The sequence below is a fragment of the Phascolarctos cinereus genome, unplaced genomic scaffold (genome assembly GCF_003287225.1).
Source record: "Phascolarctos cinereus isolate Bilbo 61053 unplaced genomic scaffold, phaCin_HiC Scaffold_9;HRSCAF=440, whole genome shotgun sequence".
Classification (NCBI taxonomy): domain Eukaryota; kingdom Metazoa; phylum Chordata; class Mammalia; order Diprotodontia; family Phascolarctidae; genus Phascolarctos; species Phascolarctos cinereus.
Genome location: NW_027556402.1, coordinates 190,054,341 through 190,079,081, shown reverse-complemented (window position 1 = coordinate 190,079,081; position 24,741 = coordinate 190,054,341). Strand labels below are relative to the sequence as shown.

Here is a 24,741-nt window from a genome sequence, read left to right as displayed (position 1 = left end):
ACTGACTTTAAAACAAGGATATTCTTGATAACAAAATGTGGTTTGCTTTTTCTTTTTTTAACTTTAGGGTTGAGAGTCAATTTAAAATGGTAGTGTGGTGGAAAGAACACTAGACTTAGGGTTTTAGGAAAATGAGTTCAATTTCCTGGCTCTGTCACTTACTGGCTCTGGGACACAGGGCACTTCACCTTACCTCTCTGTGCCTTAGTTTCCTCATTTGTTAAATGTTGAATTTGAATGATATGATTTCCAAGGTCTTTTCTAGCTTTAATGTGAAGTGATTCTTCTCATGTAATCTTGAATTATCTGATGTTGATCTAGCTTTGGATAGGCAGCTCTGAATTATTCCATAACAGATGATCCCAAACTATCTTTGCTGTTTCTCTTTCTTTCTGCTGAACATACTTTTTTTGCCTTTTCATCCTCTCAAAAGTCAGGGGCAGCGAGGTGGCGCAGTGGATAGAGCGCCGGCCCTGGATTCAGGATGACCTGCATTCAAATCCGGCCTCGGACACATAACACTTTCTAGCTGTGTGACCCTGGGCAAGTCACTTAACCCCATTGCCTAAAACAACAAAAATAAAAAAAACCAAAACAAACAAACAAAAAGCCAACCAAAACATTCTCTCAAAAGTCAGCACAGTGGCTGTGGACTGCATTAAGGTAAAAGGAATTTAATTGGGCTTTCTGAGTTCTTTAGTGGGTGGTGTCTGACTCTTCGTGACCCCATTTTGGGTTTTCTTGGCAAAGATACTGGAGTGGTTTGCCATTTCCTTCTCCAGCTCATTTTACAGGTGGGGAAACTGAGGCAAACAGGATTAAGTGATTTGCTCAGGGTCACACAATTAGGAAGTGTCAGGTCAGATTTGAACTCAGAAAGTAAGTCTTCCTGGCTCCAGGCCCATCACTGTGCAACCTAACTGCCCACTTTAGTTGGTGTTAGGTTTTAGGTTCCTAAAACCTGTTAACAGAACTCTTGAAGGTACTCGTCTTGGTAATTTATCCTTACCAGAAGTGGATTTCTCTTCTTGTAAATCTGATTTTGTGTGTGGTAGTCTGATGTACTGATCATACATTCCTAGACAATGAATAAGATCATAGAGAGAACTAGAGCTGGCAGAGGCCTCAGAGGTCATCTGGTTCAACTTGTCTTTTCACAGTTGAAGAAATTGAGACCCAGAGAGCTTTTACCAAAGTCACACAGCAAATAAATGGTAAAGCCAGAATTTCCACAAACCAAGGCCCAAAGAAGTTAAATGACTCACCTCAAGTCTCACAGTTGGTAAGTTTGGAGGTGGAATATGAACCCAGTTTCTCTGACTCTAGAGTCGGTATGTCATCGACATTGAGGGCCTTGAGAACAAGAACTCTTTTTCAGTTATTCGTTCCTTTTCTTTTCTGTAAAAAAAAAAGTTATAGTGATTTTTGTAGGTGTTTTTATTTTTTTGAGCAAGAAATAGATTTTTACTCGGTTTAATTGCAGGTGTTTGAAGGAAAGCATGTTTATCTACAGTGGTGGTTCTTAACTTAGGGTTCCATAGCTTTTTTTTTCCCCTTTCAATATAATTGGTTTCCCTTGGTAATCCTATGCCTTTGATTTTATGCCTATGATAACATTATTCTGAGAAGGGGTCCATAAGCTTCACAATACTGCCAGAGCGGTCTTTGACTTGCAAAACTGCCAAGAACCCCAAATTTAGAGGAAAGCAAGGAGATAAATGTAGACTTTTAGAGAGATTCTACAGAGGTCTTCTGTAAACCTTCAAGAAATAAAGAAGCTATTGGGATTTTTTTTCCATTATGTCTAATTTCACTTCAAAACACTGGCTTTCTTGTTCCTTCATAGATACATATAAGTAGGGTTACTTTTATGGGTGTTTTTCCATCATACTGAGCTGTTCCAGCTTGGCATGCCCTTCTAGATTGTTTTTTAGGTGTAGTCTTCAAGCAGGGCAGCTAGGTGACGCCATAGTGCATAGAACACTGGACTGGCAATCAAGAAGACTCATTTTCCTAAGTTCATTTTTTTTTTTTGGTTAATCGATGGTGTTAAGTGACTTGCCCAGGGTCACACAGCTAATAAATGCCAAGTGCCTGAGGCCAGATTTGAACTCAGGTCCTCCTGACTCCAAGGCTGGAGCTCTATCCACTGCGCCACTTAGCTGCCCCACCTAAGTTCAATATGACCTCATATACTTGCTAGCTGTGTGACCCTGGACAAGTCACTTAACCTGGTTTGCCTCAGTGCCTCATCTGTAAAATGAACTGGAGGAAGAAATGGGAAACCACTTCAAGTTTCTCAGCCAAGAAAACCCCAAATGGGGTCACAATGGGTCAGACACGACTGAAAAAGGACTGTACAACTACAAGTCTTCAAAAATGAGAAATCTCTAATTTAAGGTTAAGAATTAAAGGATGAATTTACCCAAGTCCTAAGTAAAAATAAACTTCAATATTCTATTTATGATATATAAATAAAATAGATTGCTGAAAGGACAAATGAAAATGGTTCCATTTCTATAGGGCACACTCTATAATTGGAGGCAGAATGAGATCAGCTTCCTAAATTAGGTATAAACTGATTGTGGGGATTTTGGAGAGGGTGAAAATGGACCTCAGTGTGTAAGAGATCAGCAGAGACTCCCTGAGGGAAGGGGTATTTAAGCTGGCCTTGAAGGGTGAAGAGGATTTTTACAGTTAGATATGAGTGTAGGAGGCAAGTGTAAATGAACCACTTTAGCATGAAGATTTGTGGTAGTCTTGACATTTACATAGTGTTTAAAGATAATATGTAATTAAGCATGGGAGCAAAATTTAGTCAGTTGTTTGTTTAACAGAGTAACATAATGGCCATACAACATATGCTTCAGATAAACATTTTGCAGGGGGAAAATATTCTCAAGGAATTGAAAACAAGCCTGGATTTATCCAAGTGTGTTGACCTTTTTCTGAGATTTGTTCAAGCAAACAATATACTCATTCATTTCCCCTCCCTGCTTGAAATAGTCCATTCAACAATCAGATTGATTTCCTGCTGAAGGCTGAATGTTCAATATGTCTATGTTATTGGCCCATGGCTATGTCTAAAAATCTGCATTTTTCTTCTGTGCCCCCCCCCAAAAGTTGGTAGTATGTATAGGAAGGTGTGGTCCCAGGTGCAGTCAGGCAAAAAGAGGGACAAATTTGTGCTTGGATAACAGTTATTGGTAGAAGCACCTTGGGACAAAAAGCCCTTTTCCCCTGGCTATTTAAGACTACGTTCATAGTTTAATTAGAAATTCTCTCTTGATCCTTTCTCCCTCGTTTTCTGCCATTAAAGTGGCATTTAAAACACAAATTCCTCATTTTAGAAGGCAAATGAATTTTTCCAGATGACAAGTAGATTTTGGAGTGGGAAAATGAGTTTCAATCTCAGCTCTACTGCTTATATCCTACATAATTCTGGGTGCAAAAATGGTGGGGAACAGAATTAAGGAGCACTCTAAGCCTTATCTATAAAATGAAAGGATTAGATTAGATGATCTCTACGTCCATTCTAGTTTCAATCCTATTAATTGAGGCTTTCCTCTGGTAAGCACCAACACTTCATTTTAATCTTTTGGGGCTGTGTGTCTTTCTAAAATGATCTTCACTTTCCATAATTCTAAAACAGAGCCTATTGAATACGATTTAACCTATTTTTAGTGACTCAGAGTCATTATACTTCTGTATTGTAATGCGTTTGTGCCCTCAAGGCTATCATGGGCAGAGGGCTGTTTTTTCCTGTTCTGCGTGTCCCCAGGCTGGTATTCTTTTTGATTCATTGCGTCTGCTTTCTTTTGTTTTTCTCATTTTCTTTGTGGATGTCAGCTCTTACTTCATAAAATTGTAGTAGTTTGGACCTGGAATATTGGGATCACTGGGACTCACTTGATTTTGATACTTCCCCAACAACAGCCAAATTAAATACATAATGCTGAATATTATAATCCTTTTTTACAGATAAGGAAATTTATACTATAAAAATGTCACACCGTTAGTAATTGTTAGACTCAAGACTGAAACCCAGGTCTTCGGGTTCTGAATCCCAAGTTCTGTTTATTTTATAAAACTCTGTCTTTTATTTTCTGAGGCCTCCAGAGAGGAAGTGGCATGTTAAAGGTCACAGAGGGCATTAGTGAGAAACTCAGACTCAGGCTATTCTCTTGGTTTCTGTGGTTCTCTCCTGGTTCACTTCCTTTCTGTTTGGCCAGCCCTCCTGAAGTCTCCTTTGCCATATCATCATCAATCTCCTGCCTACATGAATGATTTTTAAAACCTCCACCCCAGGCTCTCTTCTCTTTCTCCATTCCTTCATTGGTGATCAAAAATGCCCCTAGAAGTTTAGTTGTGATTGAGAAACCAAGACCTCCAAATGTATATAACAATTCCTAATCATTCTCTTGAATTTTGTCCTGCATCTCCAACTCTTTCCTGGATTTTTCTAAGTAAATGTTCTGTTAGTGCTTCAAAATTAACATTTCCAAAGCTAAACTCATCTCCCCCACCCCTGCCCCAAATCTATCTCTCTTTCCAGCTTCCCTCATTCTGCTGAGGGCAGTACCATTCCCACCTTCCTCTCCTCCGTCTGGTTGCCTAGATTCAACCCATTAATCATTTTGACTCTTCTGCTTCCCTCTTGTTCACATCTTATCAGCCCTGCTGATTATAGCTCTGAACCATCTCTGACATCCATCTCCTTTTCTCTACGGTCACTATGTTTAAGTCACTTCTCCTGTCTCCTCTGTACTATTCAGTCTCTTGTTTGGTCTCTTCCCTGCAAATCCTAACTCTTTAGTCTGTTCTCCACATATTTGCTAAGAGGAGCTTCCTAAGGCACAGGCCTCACCACATCACTCTCTTTCAAAAAAACAAAACCAAAAAACACCAAATAATGAAAAAAAAATCCCCCAAATTAAAAAAAAAACCTTTAGAATGACTTCATATTGCCTCTATGATAAAATACAAATTCCTTAAGCTGGCATTTAAGGTCTTTTGCAATCTGACTCTAACCTCTCTTGTCTTACATTGTTCTCTATTATACTACCTGTGGTCCAGCCAAATGATGCTATTGGGTCTTTACCAAATTTAACATGCCATTCTCTGTGCATTTGCATAAATAGGCTCCACTGTCTGTAGCTGCTCTTCTTAAGTGGTACATTCTCCCTAAGGCCTTTTCCTGGCCTCCACAGTTGTGAGTGCTTCCCCTTCCTAAATTTTCTTAGAGCTGTTTGATCTCACCTTTACCCTCTCTATTCTCTACCTTGTATTGAACCCTTATTTATTTATCTCTTGTATCTGTCTAGTAAAAAGTGAGTTCCTTGAGGCAGGGATTCCTTGGTTTTATCTACAAAGCCCCAGTGCTTAGAATAATACCTTTCACATAGTAGTTGCTTAAGCAAAGTTTGTTGGATTGTGAGATAATCAACTTTGATATACTTGGCTCTTCTCAGCAATACAGTGATCTAAGACAGTTCCAAAAGACTCATGATAGAAAATGCTATCCACATCCAAAGAAAAAACTGTGGAGTTTGAATGAAAATCGAAGCATTCTATTTTCTTTCTCATGGTTTTTCCTTTTTGTTCTGGTTCTTTCACAAAGTAACTAACGCGTCAACATGTTTAATGTGATTGTATACGTACAGCCTATATCAGATTGCTTGCTGTTTTGGAGAGGGGGAGGGGGAAAGAGAAAAAAATTGTAATTGAAAATCTTACAAGAATGAATGTTGAAAACTATCTTTACATACAATTAGAAAAAATAAAATACTGTTAAGTGAGGAAAAAAAGAAAAGGAAAAAAAATTTGTTGGGGCACAGTAGAAAGAACCCGAGTTCTGGAGTCAAACGTTGATTACCTGAGTGACCTTGAAAGATTCACAAACTCCCTGAGCTTCAGTTTCTACATCTAAAGCATGAATGTGTTGAGCTACATGGCTTCTGAGGTCTCGTCCAGCTTTATCTATATCATGAGTTGAATAAAAGAATATTACTAGGAGATTGGACAACCGTCAAATATTTGAAAGGTTTTCGTGTAGAGAATGGAATTGACTTGTCCTATTTCTCTGTCTCAGCAACAAAGTCAACACTCCATTCTTTCCCCTTGGATTATTGGAGTATTAAAGGAGAGGCTAAATAATCATAGATTAAATCATCTTTAAGCTTCCTTCTGAAGTTGGAAGGATATCTATCACAGTAGACCCTTATCAGGATTTAGAGTTGGAGGACAGGAAAAACACTCTTTCTGCTGCTTATAGTGACAGATTCATTCATTTAAATGGAGGTGCCAACCTGTTTGCAGGATAAAGTGAGTAGATTGTCATATAAGTAAAAGAAAATTTTGGAAACAGAGATGATTAAAACAATATACATTATGGCAACAACAATATGAATGGAAAACAAATTAAATCTGTGTAATTATAATGGCTAAGCTTGGTCCCAAAGAAGAAGTGAGAAAATGTCCTCTTTTCTCCATTGAACATGTAGGGAAATATGGGTGTGGAATCAAATTGCACATGTTGTCAGACAAGATTGTTGTGTTAGTTTTACTAAGCTGATTTTTTTGGTCCTCTTTAAAAAAAATGTTGTTACATGGAATGTCTTTCAGGACAGGGGGAATTAGGAATGTATTCAGAAATGGATGACATAAAAATAAATGAGAAAAAAAATAAAAATAGAGTTGATTGTTTGAATGTATTTCTTTTTTACGTGCCTTAAATATCAAGAGGCTCCTAGAAGGTTGTAGGACTATTTTTTTAGGGGGGAGAAGGGAAAGAAGTAGGCTACGCACTGACTCTGTCATCTCTTTATTGTAGAGAATCCTCAGGTGAGGAAATTGCCTCTATCAATAAAGGTTGACACTTTCTCTTCAATATTGCCTAAAGTCCTAAGAGGTTAAGTAATTTGCCCAGGGTTACAGAGCCAGGGTTTATCAGAGGAAGGACTGGAACCCAGGTCTTCTTGACTCTAAGGCTGGCTCTCGATCCACTATGCCGTGTCCCTCTATTAGGGAAAAACGAACTCCAATGAAAAGTAAATGACCTTTCAGTCAGCACCACCATCTTAACTGGCCAAAGTGACCAACCGAAAGGAAAGAGGAGAAAAACCCAGTATGTGTTCTATGGTCCCTTTTACAGACACATCATTGTCATTTTTGGGGGATGCTTCTAGGTATTAATGGTGTGGGCACAGTTTTGTGGGGAATATCCCATAAATGTTATCATGGCAAGACTGGATAGGTCTATAATGTTACTCAGCATGTGTAGACATTGCAAACAAACATGTTAAGAGCAAAATTATAGTCAAGATAATCAATGTGTATATTGAGCATATTAAACACTCTAAGAACAGAGATAACTTTCTGATGTATATGAAGGAAAATGATCTGAAGAAAGTAGCCAGGAGATAAAAGCCTCCTGGACTCAACTGAAGCATCCGCCTGATCTCCCCCAAAGAAGCACAGTTTGCCAGAAATAATGCCAGGAACCTGAGTTATTGGCATCCATCCCCTACGAATTCATCAAATAAATATGAATTAACACAGATATTTAGATTAATAAAAGCAAATGGACCACTTCACTACTCGCTTCTATCAAGGTCATCATCCGATTCCTCATTGTGGCTTGGAGGTGACTCTGGCTTCTCAAGGGCTATCCCAGCAGAATATTCAACCTGGGAGATCCAACCAACCTAGACAGGTTTCCAATGAAGACAGCACAGCATAATGGGCATAGAGTACCCTACTTGGATTTAAGAAGATTTGGGTTTGAATTCTGGCTCAAAAACTTACTATTTGGACAAGCCATTTCTCCTTTCTGAGCCTCAGTTTCCTCATCTGTAAAATGGTGAGAATAATGATCATACCCATCTCATAGGGTTGCTGTGAGATCTAAATGACATGAAATATATAAAGTATTTTTCAAAACTTAAAGCATTGCATAAATATTGTTATTATTATGGATTTATTGATGCATTCTGTGTCCATCATCTGAGGACCAATCTATCTAAGTTTGGAGAGACCCATCACCAGTTTGGCTGCAGGGCATGAATTGGCCAGAGAAACTCTCTAAGATTGTGTCCTATGTTACAGAAGGTCTGGGATCTGCATTGGTGAAGGAATCATCTGTACCGAAGAAATCACAGATTCCTGAGCCTGGAATACAGGAAATGCTTCCTATGACTTTGATTAATGTGTGGTTCCTAGAGGAGAATCAACTTCCTTGAGTTGTCATTGATATTGCTTTGCCCACTTCATCACTGCTGATAATTGGAAATATGGCAGAAAATGTAGGTCAGGCAAAGCTTTGGGGGAAATGAGATATAGATCCTGACTTCTTTAGTATCCCTGTCATGTTGTTTTCTTTGAGTTTCTTTATAGTCTCCATGAGATGAGATATTCTGCCTGTTAACTCTCACATTTTCCTTTGGAACTGTGTTGCATTTGAATCTTTCCAATTTTCAAAACCAATTCAGTATACCTCACCTGCAGCAAATAGTACATTCCTAAATGATTGTGCAAATTTCTTCTCTTCCATTTTATTATAGCTGTGATGTGAACATCATGCCCGTCCTATATTGTCCTACATTGTTGACTGTTGTTTCTTGCTCATTAATCTCATTTTTCAACTGTACCTGTTGCCTCCCTCCTTCCCTCTCTGTCTGTCTCTGTCTCTCGCTCACTTCATTGTGCAGAGCTTTAGCAATCCTCTTCTCCTTTTATAATATACTATTTTTAATTTGCTGAAGAGTGGGGAGAAGAAGAGCTGGGGGATAGTAGAATGAGTGCTGACCCCCCTAACTCCAAATCCAGTGCTCTATCCATTTTACCATCTAGCTATCTCTGAGGTTCATCTTCTAAGGCCCCTTCTTGCTTTGATATTTTCTATTTCTATCTTAAGGCCCCTCTAAAACTGTGACATTGTGTGTACTAAGGCCCTTTTTAGCTCAAACATGCTATGTTCTGAGGCCTCTTTCAGTTCCCAGTTTTCTCAGTTCTAAGGTATCTTTCAGCTTTGACATCCAATCATTCTATTATAATTTTTGTAAATCACAAAGCCCTCATCTGCATAAAGTCATATAGATCTTACTTCTTTTTACATAAGGACATTGGCTATAGGAGCTCTCAAAGTCACTTCAATCTTTTTCGTTCACTAAGGAAAATAGTACATTCATCTTTTTTGAGGTGTGATGCCAGTCTTGAGAGATTTGGAAAATGACATCCTGTCTCCTGCAGACAAAATGAATTCTTGTGTTCTGCATCTGTTTGCTTAGTCATTCCTGCTTCTAGTGAACATAGCAATGGCTCCTCTGCCCCAACGCTGGCATTTACAAATAAGCTGATGTGTTTTTATTTCAGGAAGATGGGCTGAGTCATACAGGGCTGAGTTCTCTGATCAGACATATTCCGTCATCCAAATGGATTGAGAATACAGAGCTGCCACTGAAAGTTCATTCAGCAACTGAATTCTGTAAACATGTATCAAACTGTGGAATGACCTTTCTTCAGATCAAGCCAACTTTTGATACGTAGAAAGTCTAATTCTGCTGCATTGTATCATATTACCCTATGCCCTCATGATTGAAAGACCAGGTATTTTGAAGGAGACATTTTTGTTTCTTAGGTGGATTTAACTTCAACAAACATTTATTAAGCTCCTATTATATGTAGAATTCTAAGCGAGGTACTTAGGGAGATAGACATTTTAGGTAAGTTACAATTTCTTCCCTTTATGAAGCTTATAGTGTAGCAGAGATAGCTAGGTGGTGCAGTAGATAGAGTGCCAGGCTTGGAATCAGGAAGACCTGAGTTCAAATTCAGCCTCAGACACTTATTAGCCGTGTGACTATAGACAAGTCATATAACCTTGTTTGCCTCAGTTTCCTCATCTGTCAAATGAACTAGATAAGGAAATGGCAAACCACTACAGTATCTTTGCCAAGAAAACCCCAAATGGAGTCATGAAGAGTCAGACTTGACTGAAAATGACTGGAGGTCAGACAGCGGACACTTACTAGCTGTGTGACCCTGGGCAAGTCGCTTAACCCCGATTACCTCTCCGAAAAGGAAAAGAAAAGGAAATTACTGAATAACAACCACAAGAGTCTAGTGGAGGAGGGAGAGGAGTACATGAGATCTACTCCTGTAACTGTGATCTGTAATGACTGCATAAAAGAGAGGGTTAAACAGGCTTTGTGAAGTCGGAGGCAGAAAAGGATGGTTACTTATTAGGAATCATAGAAAGCTCTTGTAGTACATGGCACTTGAGCTGGGCCTGGAAGGCAGATAGGTCTTGAAATCCCTTGGCAGGATTTCAACAGGTGAATTATGGGGATGGAGGGCAATTCTTGGCGTGGGGCGAAGAACACCGGTGCCGGCCCCAGGCCTTCTGGGTTTGAGTGCTGACTTTGTCATCTCCAAGCTGTGTGACCATTGACAAGTCACCTCCTTTCTCTGAGTCTGTCTGCTCGTGTGGACAGCTGTGAGAAAAGCACCTTGTAAACCTTACCATGCTATGGAAATGTGAATTATGATTATTTCAGGCACTGGGGATGAGTTAAGCAACTCCGTTGAGGGAGGAGCTGTCACAGAGGCAGCAAATAGTGGACAGAGTTTGGGACTTAAGAGTTCAAATTCCCTCTCCGACACTTACTACCTCTATGACCCTGGATAAGTCACTTAACCAATCCCAGACTCAGTATCCTTATCTGTAAAATGGGAATAATACGAGTATCTACCTCACAGAGTTGTTGTGAGGACCAAATAAGAAGTTTGCAAAAGAAAAAAAACAAAAAACACAAACTTTAAAAGGCTATATAAATGCAAGTGATAATAATGCTAATAGAAAAAAAAAGAACAGGGGAACAAGGATTTGAAAACTTATAGAATTGTTACCTTTTCCCAACAAATAGTGCTATGGGTTGAAAATATAACTTTTTTTCTATGAAAATTGAAATAAATTCAGGATAAATCTATAATCATCTATTAAGGTGTGACAAGCTCCTCCAGTATTTCCATTCAGCTAGAAAACTCCAATTCTCAGTAGCTCTTGCTCCCAAATTGCAAAAGTCCTTCAGTAATGTCTTTTGAGATCCGTGACCTTTTGAGATTAATTTTAGGGAAATAAGGATTAGAAAGTCAAGAACAGGAAGGCAGAAGTTAAGAAGAAAAGAATATGGGAAGGATGAGAAAGAAGATTACCCTAGAGTTTTTCTTGCATCTCTGATTTCATTGGGGAATGGATTTTTTCCACATACCTATATTTTGGGTGAGATAAGTGAGGCTTAGCAATCTGCCTGTCTGCTTCCCAAACTAGCTGAGATGGGACCATTTGGGGATGGAACTTTTTTTTTTTCTTAGAGGAAGAGTGAAAGAGCGCTGGACTTAGAATCAGGGTTCAAGCCCCAGCTTTCTGCCATGTGCCCTCCTTTATAAAGTCAAGGGCTTAGCCCAAATAACCTCCAAGTTCAGAAGCTTATAATCATGGGCAAGTCAGTTAACCACTAGAATCCTAAACTTTCTTACATGTAAGATTTTCCCTATCTTAAGAGTTGACTAACCACTCTAGAGAGTTGCTTTGAAACTCTTTTCTTTTAATGATAAAAGCATTCTGTAAAGTGTAGAGTGCTCTTTAATGTAACAACAGGCATCTCTGCGTTTATAGATGAGCATAGTTGGTCAACTGTTACATTTGACAACTGTTTGAGGGCCTCTCTGCCCCCCCCATATTTTTTATTGTTGGTACTGGCAAGTGAGATAACTAAAGATAGTAGAATTCTATATAAAGTAAGGCTCTGAGTGAAGTCCTGACGGACCTATCTGATAAATAAATGACTTAGGTTTTAGTAGGTAGTCCTTAGAAAACTAGTTTAGCTGCTGCTTATGGGTTTTTTTCCTTCTTATTTCTAGTTACCCAATCTTGATCAAGTGGGCAGAATTGAACTCCTAATAAATGGGATGTTACTGTATTTGGTAAGTGGATGACTAGCAGCTTTAGAAAGAGGGGAATAGGAGGAGAATAACCAGGGACACTAGGCCTTGTATACAGTGGATGACCCATAAATGGTAGGCTGAATAGAACAGTTTAGATCAGGGTAGATGAAGTGAAGAATAGGAACTTAACTGAAAGCTGACTGACTTAGTAAAATATTTTATAAGGCTTATGCCCCTGAGCCTGAAACAGTTCTTTTCAAGAGATGATAGAAGAGGATTTATTGGAGGCCCTCAACTCCTGTGCAATGAATTCTGGCTCTGTGCATTTGGAAGCAGCTCCTGCCACCAAACTCTTCTTCCCCATAAATCTTGATTATTCAAGGCCACCATGGACAAAACCTGACACCAATGATCCAAAGCGACAGATAATTCCTCGCACAGGCAAATCAGGCAAAAGCAAGAAATAACAACAACAAAACCCAGTGTTAAAATCTTGCAGATGTCATCTTGAATAATAATAATCTTGTCTTTAGCCTTGGCCTAAATAAAAATATTTTAGAACATTATCGGAAAAAACCCACCAGCTTAGCGCAATAAAACAGGTGATCAGTGAATGAAAACAGGTAATCAGTGAATGACAATACCAAGACCATCTGGTTAACAAGTGCTTTGGGAAAGAAAATGAGTAGAGCTAGAGACAGTGCAGTATGGTGGAAAGAAGACTAGATTTGAGGTCATGATGTCTAGACATCAAGATGCCAAATCTGTCTCTCTATCTACTATGCCCATGCTTCCTCTCTTTCTGGGAAATGGTTGGTTGTCCCACTTACAACTAAGGCCTGTGGCACTTTTGGAGCCTTGAGTTTTGATAGCATTTTCTGCAGCCTGGGTCTTTCCTCTTATAATTGCTAGATATTGGTGTGGTTGACTTCTTTTTGTCATTTTCTCAAAAACTACCTTCAATTCTAAAGTTTTAGTTCCTCCTTGGAACGTTTCTTTTTTTTCCCCCCTTTGGCTTTTGATTTTAGAGACTCATTTTGTTCACTGTTCACAATCTTCTCATTGACCAAGGTTATGATGTCTTCTTTCTCATCATGGGTACTTAAATATACAGATTAATGAATGAAAAAGAAATCGAATATCAGAGCTAGAATAAACTTTGAGATCTACTAAGTGGCTTCTCAGAGCTGGGATTAGGCCTTAGAGATCATCTAATCCAATTTCTCATTTTATGGAGGAGGAAAGTGAGAGCTAGAGGGGTTAAGTAACTTATCAAAAGTTTTACTGCCTGGAAGTGGTAGAAGTGGGATTTGAATCTAGGTTCTCTGACTGCAAATCCATCACTCTTTCGCTTGTCCTATGTCATGCAGAAACTAATAGAGAGGAAAGCAGTGTTAAGAGTGAGACTAAGTTTGAAATCAGAAAGTAGAAGGGTATGCAGTCACCATGCTAATCAAAGCAGCAAAAATAGTGACCTGATTTAATGTATGGCAATACATTAATTTTATTTGAATTGTAATTGAATTGTAATTGTAATTAAAACGGTAAATGTGGGGCTGGGATAAGAAAGAACCAAGTGTCACGTTGAACCAAAGGAAAGCCAAAGATACAGGATCAAACTAGAAGCCCAGAGCTATCACTGATAACATATTGGATGACAGAATCAGGATCCAGAAAGATCTGGATAAGTTGGCATGTTTGTCCAAATCTGATAAGATGAAATTTGACAGGGATAAATGTAAAGGCCCATACTATACTGGTTTTAATTATAAATTGAATAAATAAGGCCAAGGGAGACATAGCTAAACAATGGTTTGTGTGAGGAAAAAACAAGTCTGGGAGTTTTAATGCCATCCAACATCAAGATGAGTCACGTGATAGGACAGGCAATAAGATCCAGAGCAGGGATGGTTTCATTTTTTGTTTTGATATCCCCACCACTGAGCTTTGTACATCGTTCAGTCATCTTTCACTTGTGTCCAACTCTTTGTGACCCCGTTTGAGGTTTTCTTGGCAAAGAGACTGGAATAGTTTGCCATTTCCTTCTCCAGCTCATTTTACAGATGTGGAAAGTGAGGTGAACGGGGTTAAGTGATTTGCCCAGGGTCACACAGCTAGTAAGTAAGTCTGAGGCCGGATTTGAACCCACAAAGATGAGTCTTCCTGACTCCAGGTCTGGGGCTCTATCCAGTGTGCCACATAACTGTTCCCTAGCTTGCACAAAGTAAACACAATTAATTTTTGTTGAATGAATGAATGACCATATTTAAAAAAAGGTATAATATGAACACTTATGGCAGTGGAGTAGGAAGTCAGTTTATACTTCAGAGTTGCTTCCTGGGTCATTTTCATCATGGTTCATTAGGTAAACACTTGATCAGAGTGTTAATCCCTCACCCACACCCCCTATCATTAGCATTCTAGTCTGATTGATTCTCCAGGGAAGAGCTTATCTGGTCTTTGCTTTGATAAGAAAAGTATTGGACTTTGTGGCAGAAAAACTCAAGTCTAACCTATGACTTTTTAGCTTATGTGACTAAAATCTCATGGGGCCTTAGTTTCTCATATGTAAAATGTGATATAATAATCCCTACATTTCCTACCTCACAGGGTTTTCGTGATGTTCAAATGAAGTCATGTGCCCATAGTGCTTTGCAAAACCTTAAACCATGGGGTAAACACCAGCTAATGCAATTGTTATATTTTCTGTGTGGATGAAATATTTGAAGCGCCACCATGTGGTAGAGAGAGAGGATTGATTCTCTGTTTCTTTAGAGGGCTAACCTGGGACCAATATGTTGAAATTACAGGGATCAGTTTAAGGCTTGTCCGGGATATGCCAGAGGGAATTCTGTTCAATTATGGGCTGGTCTAGGTGGTATCTGAGGTCTCTTCCTATCCTGGTATTCATCAATTAGTGGGAGAGACAGGAGAGCAACAAAAGTAGCAGATAGGATTCCACTTGATACTGGGTTGCTGAAAACCCAAACCAAAGCATTGAATAGAACAGCCATTTTTTTTTTGTCTCGGTGGCAGATGCTATGAGGATCTGTGTTCGACACCTTTTTAGTTCACTGGCCTTATGACACTGACCATATTAATGTACCTTTCTAGGCTTCAGTTTCTTCATCTGTAAAATGAAGGATTTGACCTTGATGGACTCAAAGGTCTTGTCCAGCTATTAATTTGTGATCTTCTGAATTTTGAACTTCTCTGGTCCTTTTTGTGATACTGTCGTGAATACTCTCACCTTCTCAGAAATCTGATAGATCCATCATAGTGACTTCACAAAATTGCCTCTTCATATCAACAACAGTCTTGAATATCAGAAAACAGAACAGATGTCTTAAAAATACAAGATTCCTGTAGAATGTTAAATTCTTCTTCCATCTTCCTCCTTTGGGGAAATCTGTTTTCTTTCCCTTGGACTGCTTATGGAATTAAATTCCCTAGTAATGCATTTCCAGTGACTGTTTTCAGGTAATCACAAGTAGGTATGTTTTCAAGCGTAAGATAAAGCACTTCTCATTATTTGATCCATTTCTTCTAATATTTAATTTTATTTCTATGTTTCTTCCAACAGCTCCTAGGTACTTTCAGAGGTAGCTGGAATATTTGAAATTGAAGAAGAACCATGCTGTTTTTTTAGTTGCCCAACTCAAGAGGCAGCATGCAGGATTTAATTCAGAGACCCTAATCCTAACCCACAGTTAAGAGACCCTAGCTGAAGGCCCAGATTTGCTGTTTACTCTCCAAAGTGGCCTTGGACAATTTACTTCCCCCTTTTTTGTGGGCCTCCATTTCCTTGCTGGTAAATGTGCTCAGTGATTTTTAAGCTTCTCTCCAGTTTTAAAATTCTCTCACTCTATGATTTCTAACTTGGAGTGAAAAAAGCTCTGTTGGTTCTGCCCACACTTGATAGATTGACACAAAATGTGTTTCAAAGGCAGAGGATTTTTGAAGACTGGTATGGTTATATAATGGAGAAGTTCATGCCTGCACTTTTTTTCCCCTTTGTGTCCTCAATTCCTAACACAATGCCTTCAACACAGGATGTGCCAAATAAATTCTGGTGGGATAATTGGAATAAGTTGTATGATATTTTCCAATGAATCCAAGTAAAAGGACTGAATGGCTCTAATTCATAGACCTATAGAACATCAGAACAAGAAATAAGCCTTAGAGACTATCTAATTAATTGATCAGTCAATAAGAATTTTAATATTACTATATATTTAAAGTGAACTAAGTGTTAGGGATTCGAAGATAAGAAGGAAAGAGTCCCTGCCTTTGATTACATCATGAGAAAATTAAAAAAAAACACATACAAACTTCTATTTTACAGAGGAGAAAAATGAAAGCCCAGAAGGGAGTGATGATTTTCCCAAGATCACACCTAATTGGGACTAGAACTTAGATTTCCTGGTCCTCTGTCTGGTACTTTGTATGCTTCCCTCTTGGAGCTGTCTCCACATTTTTTTTTAGTACCTTCCTTTCTCCTTACAAAGAATTGGTAATCATAGAACCATATGAGGAGAAGAGTATAAAATATTTTTTTCTCTCCATTTCAAATATGAAGAGAAACTGAGGCTAAGAACAATGCAATTACTTTACCAGGCTCATTTAGTAAATAACAGCTCAAGAACCGGGATGCAAATATAGAACTCCACTGCTATTGCTTTATTCTCTATAGCAGCTAGCACCATGCTGGGAATGGAGGTAATGCTTAAATACTAATTATCTATTTTATGACTTATGAAAAAAATCATAGGATCATGGAATTAGAACTTAAAAGGAACCTGTCTAGTCATTTTTCAGTCATGTCTGAATCTCTATGACCCCATTTTGGGTTTTCTTGGAAAAGATACTGGAGTGATTTGCCATTTCCTTCTCCAGCTCATTTTACACATGGGGAAACTGAGGCAAAATGGTTAATTGATTTGCCCAAGGTCACACAGCTAGTAAGTATCTAAGGCCCGAATTGAACTTAAAAGATGAATCTTCCTAATTCCAGGTGAGGCACTCAATCCACTGGGCCACCTAGCTGCCCTGGCCTAAAAAGCCATCAAATCCAACCCTCTCATATTACAGATGAGGAAACTGAGGCAGAGAGAAGGGAAATTATATCCTCAGAGTCACACAAATAGTAAGTGTCTGAAGCTTAATGTGAGCCCAGTGAAGAGCCCTTCACCATTTAGGGCATTTTATTGTGTCTGAGAGATCTGGTTTAATCTCCTAGAGAAGATTTCTGTTCTATAAAAAGCATGTGTGTGTGTGTGTAGTCTGTCTCTGACTCATTTTAATTACTTCCCTTACTCTAATGAAAATTTATCATATAATTGAGGCAGGCTCAAATTATAGACTGAAACCTGATTTTCCAGGTCACTTTTAGGTCACAATATAGACTTGATTTAAATGATTAAGCATATAAAACATAAAGCAAGGATACAGAATGGAAATGATGTTTATTGTATTCTTTTTTTTCCCTTTTCTTCCCTTTTATCTTCTCTTCAGTTTCATGAAGGATGACTTAGAAATGGGAGGGATTGCAGGCATAGGGGAAACACATTCTGAGCTATTCTGTAAAGCCTAGGGAAGGTAGGAGCAGGTGAAAAAGGGAAGGAAAGACCTTCTAGGCATAGGGAAAATTATTAACAGAGGCAGAACAAAGCTCACCTTGAATGGATGGTTCAGTTTGGCCAGAGCATAGAGTACATGAAGGAGAGTAATGTGAGATAAAGCTGGAAAGATAGAACCCACGCAAATCATAGAGGGCCTTGATTTCCAGGCAAAACAATTAAAACGTTACATATTGGATAACATAGAACTGCTGATTTCTCAGCAGGGCCATGACATAACTAGAACTATGAATATAAAGAAGATTTTTTTTGTATAAATGTATTCTTGGTGCTTTTTAAAACATCACTGTCCCTTCCTGATCTTCCTTCCCCAAAATGAACACCTCCAGTCAAAGAAGTATAGTCACATAAAACAAACCAAATGATTGACTGTATCTGAGAATGCATGCCTCATCCTGAACTGAAGAGGTATGTTTTGCTCTTAAGTCTTCGGGAGTCAAAACTGATCACTGCATTGATCAGAGTTCTGATGACATTATCATGTAAGTGAGCTTTCTTCTGCTTAATTTGTTCTGCAATAGTTGATCATGCATTATAAACATCCTTCCAAATTTCTCTGAATTCCTTAGAGTCATTTCTTATTAAACAATAGCATTCCATTGCATTCATATGCCTCAGTTTTTTGAGCCATTCCCTAGATGATGGGGCCATCCACTTTATTTTCATTTGTTTTCTTTTACAAAAAAGAGCTGTGATAATGATTTTTTTGGTATTTGTGGTTTCTTTCCCTTGATTTTATACCCAGAATTGGCATTGCCACAATTTAGTGCCTTTTCCAGTATAGTTCCATGTCTTTTTTCCAAAATGGTTGGATCAAGTCATAAGCTCAGTCAATGGCTCATTAGTGTACCCATCTTCCCACAGGCAGGCCATCCTAAGCAAGATTATTCAGACAGTGAGTCTGGTGGATGCATTGGAAGAAGAAAAGGGTGGAAGGTAAAGAACTTTAAGGAGGCTATGTTCTAGGTGAGTTGGAAGGCAGTCCTTTATTAGGGTGGTGGAAATATAAAAAGGCTGAGATAGTACAGATGAAAAAGTTCACCTCTTTCATATTTTTCCCTTAAGGCTCTCCCAGTTCCTCTCACCATATCTGCTAGAGTGCTAAATTAAATGTTATCAAAAGAACCTTTAATCACCATTTTTATATAAAAGGAAATGGGTAGCTATGTGAAAAAAAAAATCTCAAGAATTGTGTCCAATTCATTAATCCCCTGCTGTGGGTAATTTAGTTGGCCATCTAGGGAACAGTATTATTATCCAAATCTCTTCCCCTAACTGTGGGTTCCCCCTACCCCTCTAAGGCTCTATGCTTGGCTCTCTTATTTCTAGACACTCTTTCGTGGTAATCTCATCAGCTCCCACAGGCTTCATTATCATCACTCTGACCCTCCAAGGGACCTCAGGAGCCATCTGTCTAACATCATCATTATACAAATAAGGAAACTGAGGCCCAGGGAAGTGAAATGATTTCTCAAGGTCATGTCAGAGGTAGGATTTGAACCCAAGTCCTCTGATTCCAGAAATAGTGTTCTTTCCACTGACTATGCTGCCTCCCTTTTGGACATTTTGAATTGTCCTCAGGCATCTCAAGCTCTAAGTGTCCAAAGCAGAACTTAACTATCTTTTCCCTAAAATCATCCCTCTTTTAAATTTCCTCATTTCCTCATTATCCTTACAGTTTACAACCTCATTGTTATCCTTGGTTATTCACTGTGCTCTCACCCTACGTGTCCAATCAGCTGTCAAATCTTGTCAATTTGATTTATGCAACGTCTCCAGCATCTGCCCCCCTTTCTCTATTCCCATGACCACCAACTAGTTTAGGCCCTTATCACCTCTTATGTGGACCATAGCTGTAGTCTCCAATTGGTTTTTCCAGCATCCTGAACTTTGGGTAAGGACATTTGGCTTTTCTATTCTGGCCTAGGACTCCAGGCAAATAGTTTAACATATGTTGAGCATCCTTTTTTATCATTTGTTAAATGGGGATGATAATGTTGTGAGACCTATCTCCAGTCTACACTCCACATAGATAGCAAAATCATAACAGATCAGACCATGTCACTCCCCAGCTTAATGTGCTTCATTGGCTCCCTGTGTCCTCTAAGACCAAACCTACATTTTTCTGTTGGGCTCTTCAAAATATGGTCCCAGGCTATCTTTCCAAACTTATTATACATTATATACACATTTTTTTTTGAGCTCAGCCGTCCAGCCAAAGTAGCCCATTGGCTGTTCTTCATACAACGTGTTCCAAGTCCCATTGCTGTACCTTTTCTGATGCTGTTACCCCATCTCTGGAATGCATCCTCTCTCCATATCCACTTCTTAGCACCTCTGGTTTCCTTCAAATCTCAGTATAAATGGCATTTACTATATGAGGCCTTTCCTGATTTGTCCCTCTCCCTGCCCAGCTGCTACATCTTCCTAGGTTCCTTTGTAGAAGGGATCATAGAGGCCATCAAGTCTAACCTCTGCATTTTATGATTGAGGAAGCCAAGGCACAGAGCAATTAAGTGATTTCCTCGGGATCGCACTAGTGTCCGTGTCTCCCTGATTCCAAATTCAGTGCACTATACTATGCAAGAGTGATCTGGCAGTGGTCTCTATGTCTGCTTTCTAGGGTCTAGACCGGGAAGTGGAACCTGAGGCCTCAAGGCCACATGTGGCCCTTTAGGTCCTCGGGTGCAGCATTTTGACTGAATTCAAGTTCTACAGAACAAATTCTTTTATTAAGGGGATTTGTTCTGTGAGGTTTGGAGACACTGATCACTAGTGTGATCCTGAGGAAATCACTTAACCTCTCTGTGCCTCAGTTTCCTCAAATACAAAATGCAGAGGTTAGACTTGACGGCCTCCATGATCCTTTTATCTCTATATCTATATGCCTATGAGACTTTACAGCTTTGCAGGACTTTCCAGAGCTTGTCTTCTCCTGGCAAATACTTCAGAAACCTAGAGTCACCTTCATGCCATGATGAAAAGTTGGAAAAGAACCTTGGGGTAGGGGGGTGCTTATAAAAGGGATTTGTTGCAGTAAGTTTCAGATTTATAGCAGGAAGGATTTCAAGGTCAGTCGTATCAGCAGCTGTAGTGCATGACTCTGTGCGCGCGCGCGCGCGCGTGTGTGTGTGTGTGGTTTTCTATTAGCATAAAAGGATAATTGGCATCTGTCCCATGACTGTACTCTCTGGTGCCCAGTGTGCTTTCTGGGAAACTGTTTTTGACCAAAAGCAGTATTACCCATCTGTGTTACCTACTGCATTGATCAGTGTTTGGAATCTCCCTTGGCTAATCCATCTTGCAAGATGCAGTGGTGTATAGTACAAAGCATCCTGGATTTTGAGTGGGGATACTTGGCTTTTCTCCTCTGGCCTAGGACTCCAGGCAAATAGTCTAACATATATTGAGCATCCTTTTCATCAGTTGTTAAATGGCAATGATAATATTGTGGGACCAATCTTTAAGGATTCTTGTGCAGAAAGAATTCGGTAAAGCTTAAAGCAGTATATGAATGTATACTATTCTTCATGTTGCTGCCAAAATGTTCTTCATAAAACACTGGTCCAATCTTGTCACTGTCCTGTACAAAGGTCTTTAGTATTCCCTGGTGCCCACTGGTTAAAATACAAACTCCTTAGCGTGGCATTCAAGATCCTCCATGACCTACCTTCACCTGTTTTTATTCTGACTTTACTCTGTACACCTTTGAAAATATTAAATTGTATTAATGAGTTTTGTTTTACATTGCAAACACTTGCAGATCACTACTATGGCATGAGAGGGCTCTTGTAACAAAGCCAAACAGTTAAGTTAATTAATCTCTTAACACACATGCAACATTTCATAGCTGTAGCACCCCCCCCATTAAAGAAAACAAATCTGTTTTCTGTTCCTCTCACCCCCCCATTAAAAAAAGAAAAGAAAAATAAATTTCTTGGGATAAATATGCATAATAAAGCAAAAAAAAGCCTCCAGTGGCTCTACCAGAAAATATGAATGTCTCATGCTGTAACATACATCCATGACCTTTCTCTAATGGATAGTATATTTGGATAGATTGGTCCTCTTGGACCAATGTATAGCCTTGGTTCTCTCAGAGCATGAGTGGCCATTGTTTTAATCAAAAGTAGTTCTTACAATTTTCAAAGTTCTTTGCTTTTAAAGTGTTGTATAAATTCTTCTCCTGGTTCTTCTTACTTGATTGTATATCAGTTCATATAAATCTTTCCATATCTTTTAAAAATTATTTATTTCCTTATTTCTTACAGCAAAGTAGCATTCAATCATACCCATATACCACATCTTATACAGCCATTCTTCAGTTGATGGACAACTACTTATTTTCCAGGGGCTTGTTTTTTTTTTTTTGCTACTACAAAAAGAGGCGTTACAAGTATCTTTGGATATGAAAGACCTTTTCCTCTTTCTTTAATTTCTTTTGAAGCAGCTACATGGCACAGTAGATACAGCACTGGGACTAGAGTATGGAAGACTTGAGTTCAAATCCAGCTTCAGACACTAGCTGTGTGACACTGGCAAGCCACTTAATCTCTGTCTTCCTTAGTTTTCTCAGCTGCAATATGGGTATAATTAATAGCACCTAACTCCCAGGGTTGTTGTGAGGGTCAAATGAGATCATATTTGTAAAGCACTTACTTAACACAGTGCCTGGAACATAGTAGGTGCTTAATAAATGCTTTCTCCCTCCCTCTCTTCTTTCCTCCCTTTCTTCCTTCTCTGCATGTCTGTAATAGGATATTGCCCTCTGTACTCAAGTAGAAGGCTTTGCATATGGTTGCACAGGGCCTTGCTCAATAGATATTGGTGAACTGAATGGAACTGAATTGAAAGTGTGCTATATTGTAACCTCTATCTTCTTTCTTCTCTTCCAGGCTCAGAAACAATGGTGGTCAGGGGTTGTCGGGAGGACGATGCTGAGGACTGCTTTTTTGGTTAATGTTGCATAAAGAGCACAAAGTGTCTCTCAGTGCTGTGCAGACTATTAGGACCTTTCTTTCACCAACGTTACAGGAAACATGTCCAAAAAGAACCGCAACAAAGGCGAAAAGCCTGAAATGGAAATAGACGCAGTGCAGGCGGCCAATGAAGAGCTTCGGGCTAAGCTGACCAACATTCAGATAGAATTTCAACAGGAGAAGAGTAAGGTAAGAATGGTACTTAAATATTTGGATTTCAAGGGAGAAAAATTCCTTATTGATCTTTAAATGACCAATGGAAAATGAATATCTCTCCAAAACATTAGGAACAAAAACCACAGGCCTCAGCTCTGGAGTATAGTTGTTTGGGGTTCTGTTTGGTTCTAGCCTAACCTATTCCTTCTCCTTTTCTTCTTATTCTTCCTTCACCTTAGCAACATAGAATAGAGCACCTTGGATCTAGATCTTAAAGGTCATTTGCCCATGCCCTTCATTTTGGAGGAAAAGAAACTGAGTCCCAGAGAGACTAAGTGACTTGCCCCCAAGGTCCCATAGTAGCAATGCTAGAATTTGTGAAAGGCAATGTAGTACAATGGATTTTGGAGGCAGAGAATCAGGGTTCAAATCTCAATTCTGTCACTACCTGGATAGCCTTGGGCAAATAACTTAACTTCTCCGGGCCTCAGTTAACCTCCCCTGTAAAAGGATGGGTTTTGACCAGATGGCCTCTAAGTTTCATCCTAGTTCTAAATCTGTGACTGTATGAACTTAGGTCTCCTGATTTCAGGTTGAGAAATCTTTTTGCTGGACCACATTCCTTTTCTCTCTCATTGTTCTCTTTGTCCTACTCTGCTTGTATTCAACACTACATTATTCTAACTCTATTCTATTCCTCTCAAGCTCAAACCCCAATCACATCTGTTGGGCGCTCTCCAGGATGAGGGAAAACAAATCTAACAAATATCAAAATTAAAGATTTTCAGCCACCTGTTATTAACTCATGGATTCTCTCTTTGAATGAGTGAGAATGACATTTTGTTCTCTAGCCAGGTTCAGATTTAGGATTTGGCTCAGGAAAACCACTTTGTGAAGTGGTTAGTTTGGGTCTGACCTTGTAGGAGAATTCTGATTTCCAGTGAGTTTAATGGAAATGTTTATTGACCTGTAATAAAAACACAAGTATCACTTTTATAACCATCTCTCACAGTTTATTCATCATCCTTTTGTCTATTAATGCCTTAAAACTTTGTTAATACCTGGTTGGTCTGACTCATAGTATTTTACTGTTTGTTAATATAAAACTCAGACTGCCACATTTGATTGGTGACCTCATAAGCACAAGGCAATGGCAGCTCCTTGGCTGAATTTTCTAGCGCCAAAGAATGAATGTAGTTAAATATTTTATCTGTGTTTAAAATGGCTTAGGGGTACATCATGAAAGTTAATGGATTTTGCAAGCAGTAGACTGCTGTTTTTACACAAATATAAATTCAAATACATTAGGAGAGAAGGAGGCTTCCAAGTATATATTGGAGTTTATAGTGTGTTTATATATAAGGTAGTAGACAGTAATATTATGCAATAAAAATTTAAAAAAATAAAGGCCCAGTCATTTCATCAAAATGGATCTGCCCTCAGTCGGTATAGACCCTTAGTTTTAATGTATCACCATGGACAGAAAAATTTATCATTAGGCAGGCACTTTTCTTTTTCTGAGCTGCTGAATCCATTAAGGGTTATCCTTTGAATATCCCTGGGCCATGTTCAAAACCCTTCAAGTTTGGTAGTGCTTATTGGAGTTTGACAATAATTTAGGGCTACTTCTATGTCGTAACAAGGCTTCAGATCAGAATGCTAATAAAAGAATACAAAGAAAATGATTCTGATAATAATCATCAGGGTTTACTAAACATTTTAGTAAAGTGTTTTCCATATCCCAGCTCTCTGAGGTAGGTATTAGAAATCTGATGCTTATTTTATAGAAAGAGAAACTGAAGTTTAGGGAATTGAAATGACATACACAGGTCTCATGGGAAGTAAGCGTAAGGGTTTTGGGGTAAGTCTTCTGGCTGTTGATTCAATGTTTTTTTCTACCAAACCATGCTCCACTTTTTACTATGCCATACTTCAAGAGGTGCTATGGAAATAATACCTCTGCTGGTTGGGCAGAATTTGCCATAAGATGATAAAGTGTTTCAGTTAGAAAACTGTAAAGG

At 38.9% G+C, this 24,741-nt stretch overlaps 1 protein-coding gene across 6 annotated transcripts in view; it reads left to right on the top strand.

The window, feature by feature from the left end:
* JAKMIP1 (janus kinase and microtubule interacting protein 1) overlaps positions 1 to 24,741 on the top strand; it is a 281,093-nt gene that overhangs the window by 114,530 nt on the left and 141,822 nt on the right. For 5 of the 6 annotated variants that reach the window (XM_078149018.1, XM_078149016.1, XM_020992282.2 and 2 more), the window contains one exon: positions 22,481 to 22,753. In XM_078149018.1, coding sequence (XP_078005144.1) covers positions 22,625 to 22,753 — 129 coding nt within the window. In that variant the 5' untranslated portion in view covers positions 22,481 to 22,624. Of the gene's footprint in view, positions 1 to 18,449; positions 18,552 to 22,480; positions 22,754 to 24,741 lie in introns of all 6 variants that reach the window. The other variant, XM_078149014.1, reaches the window with a different exon arrangement.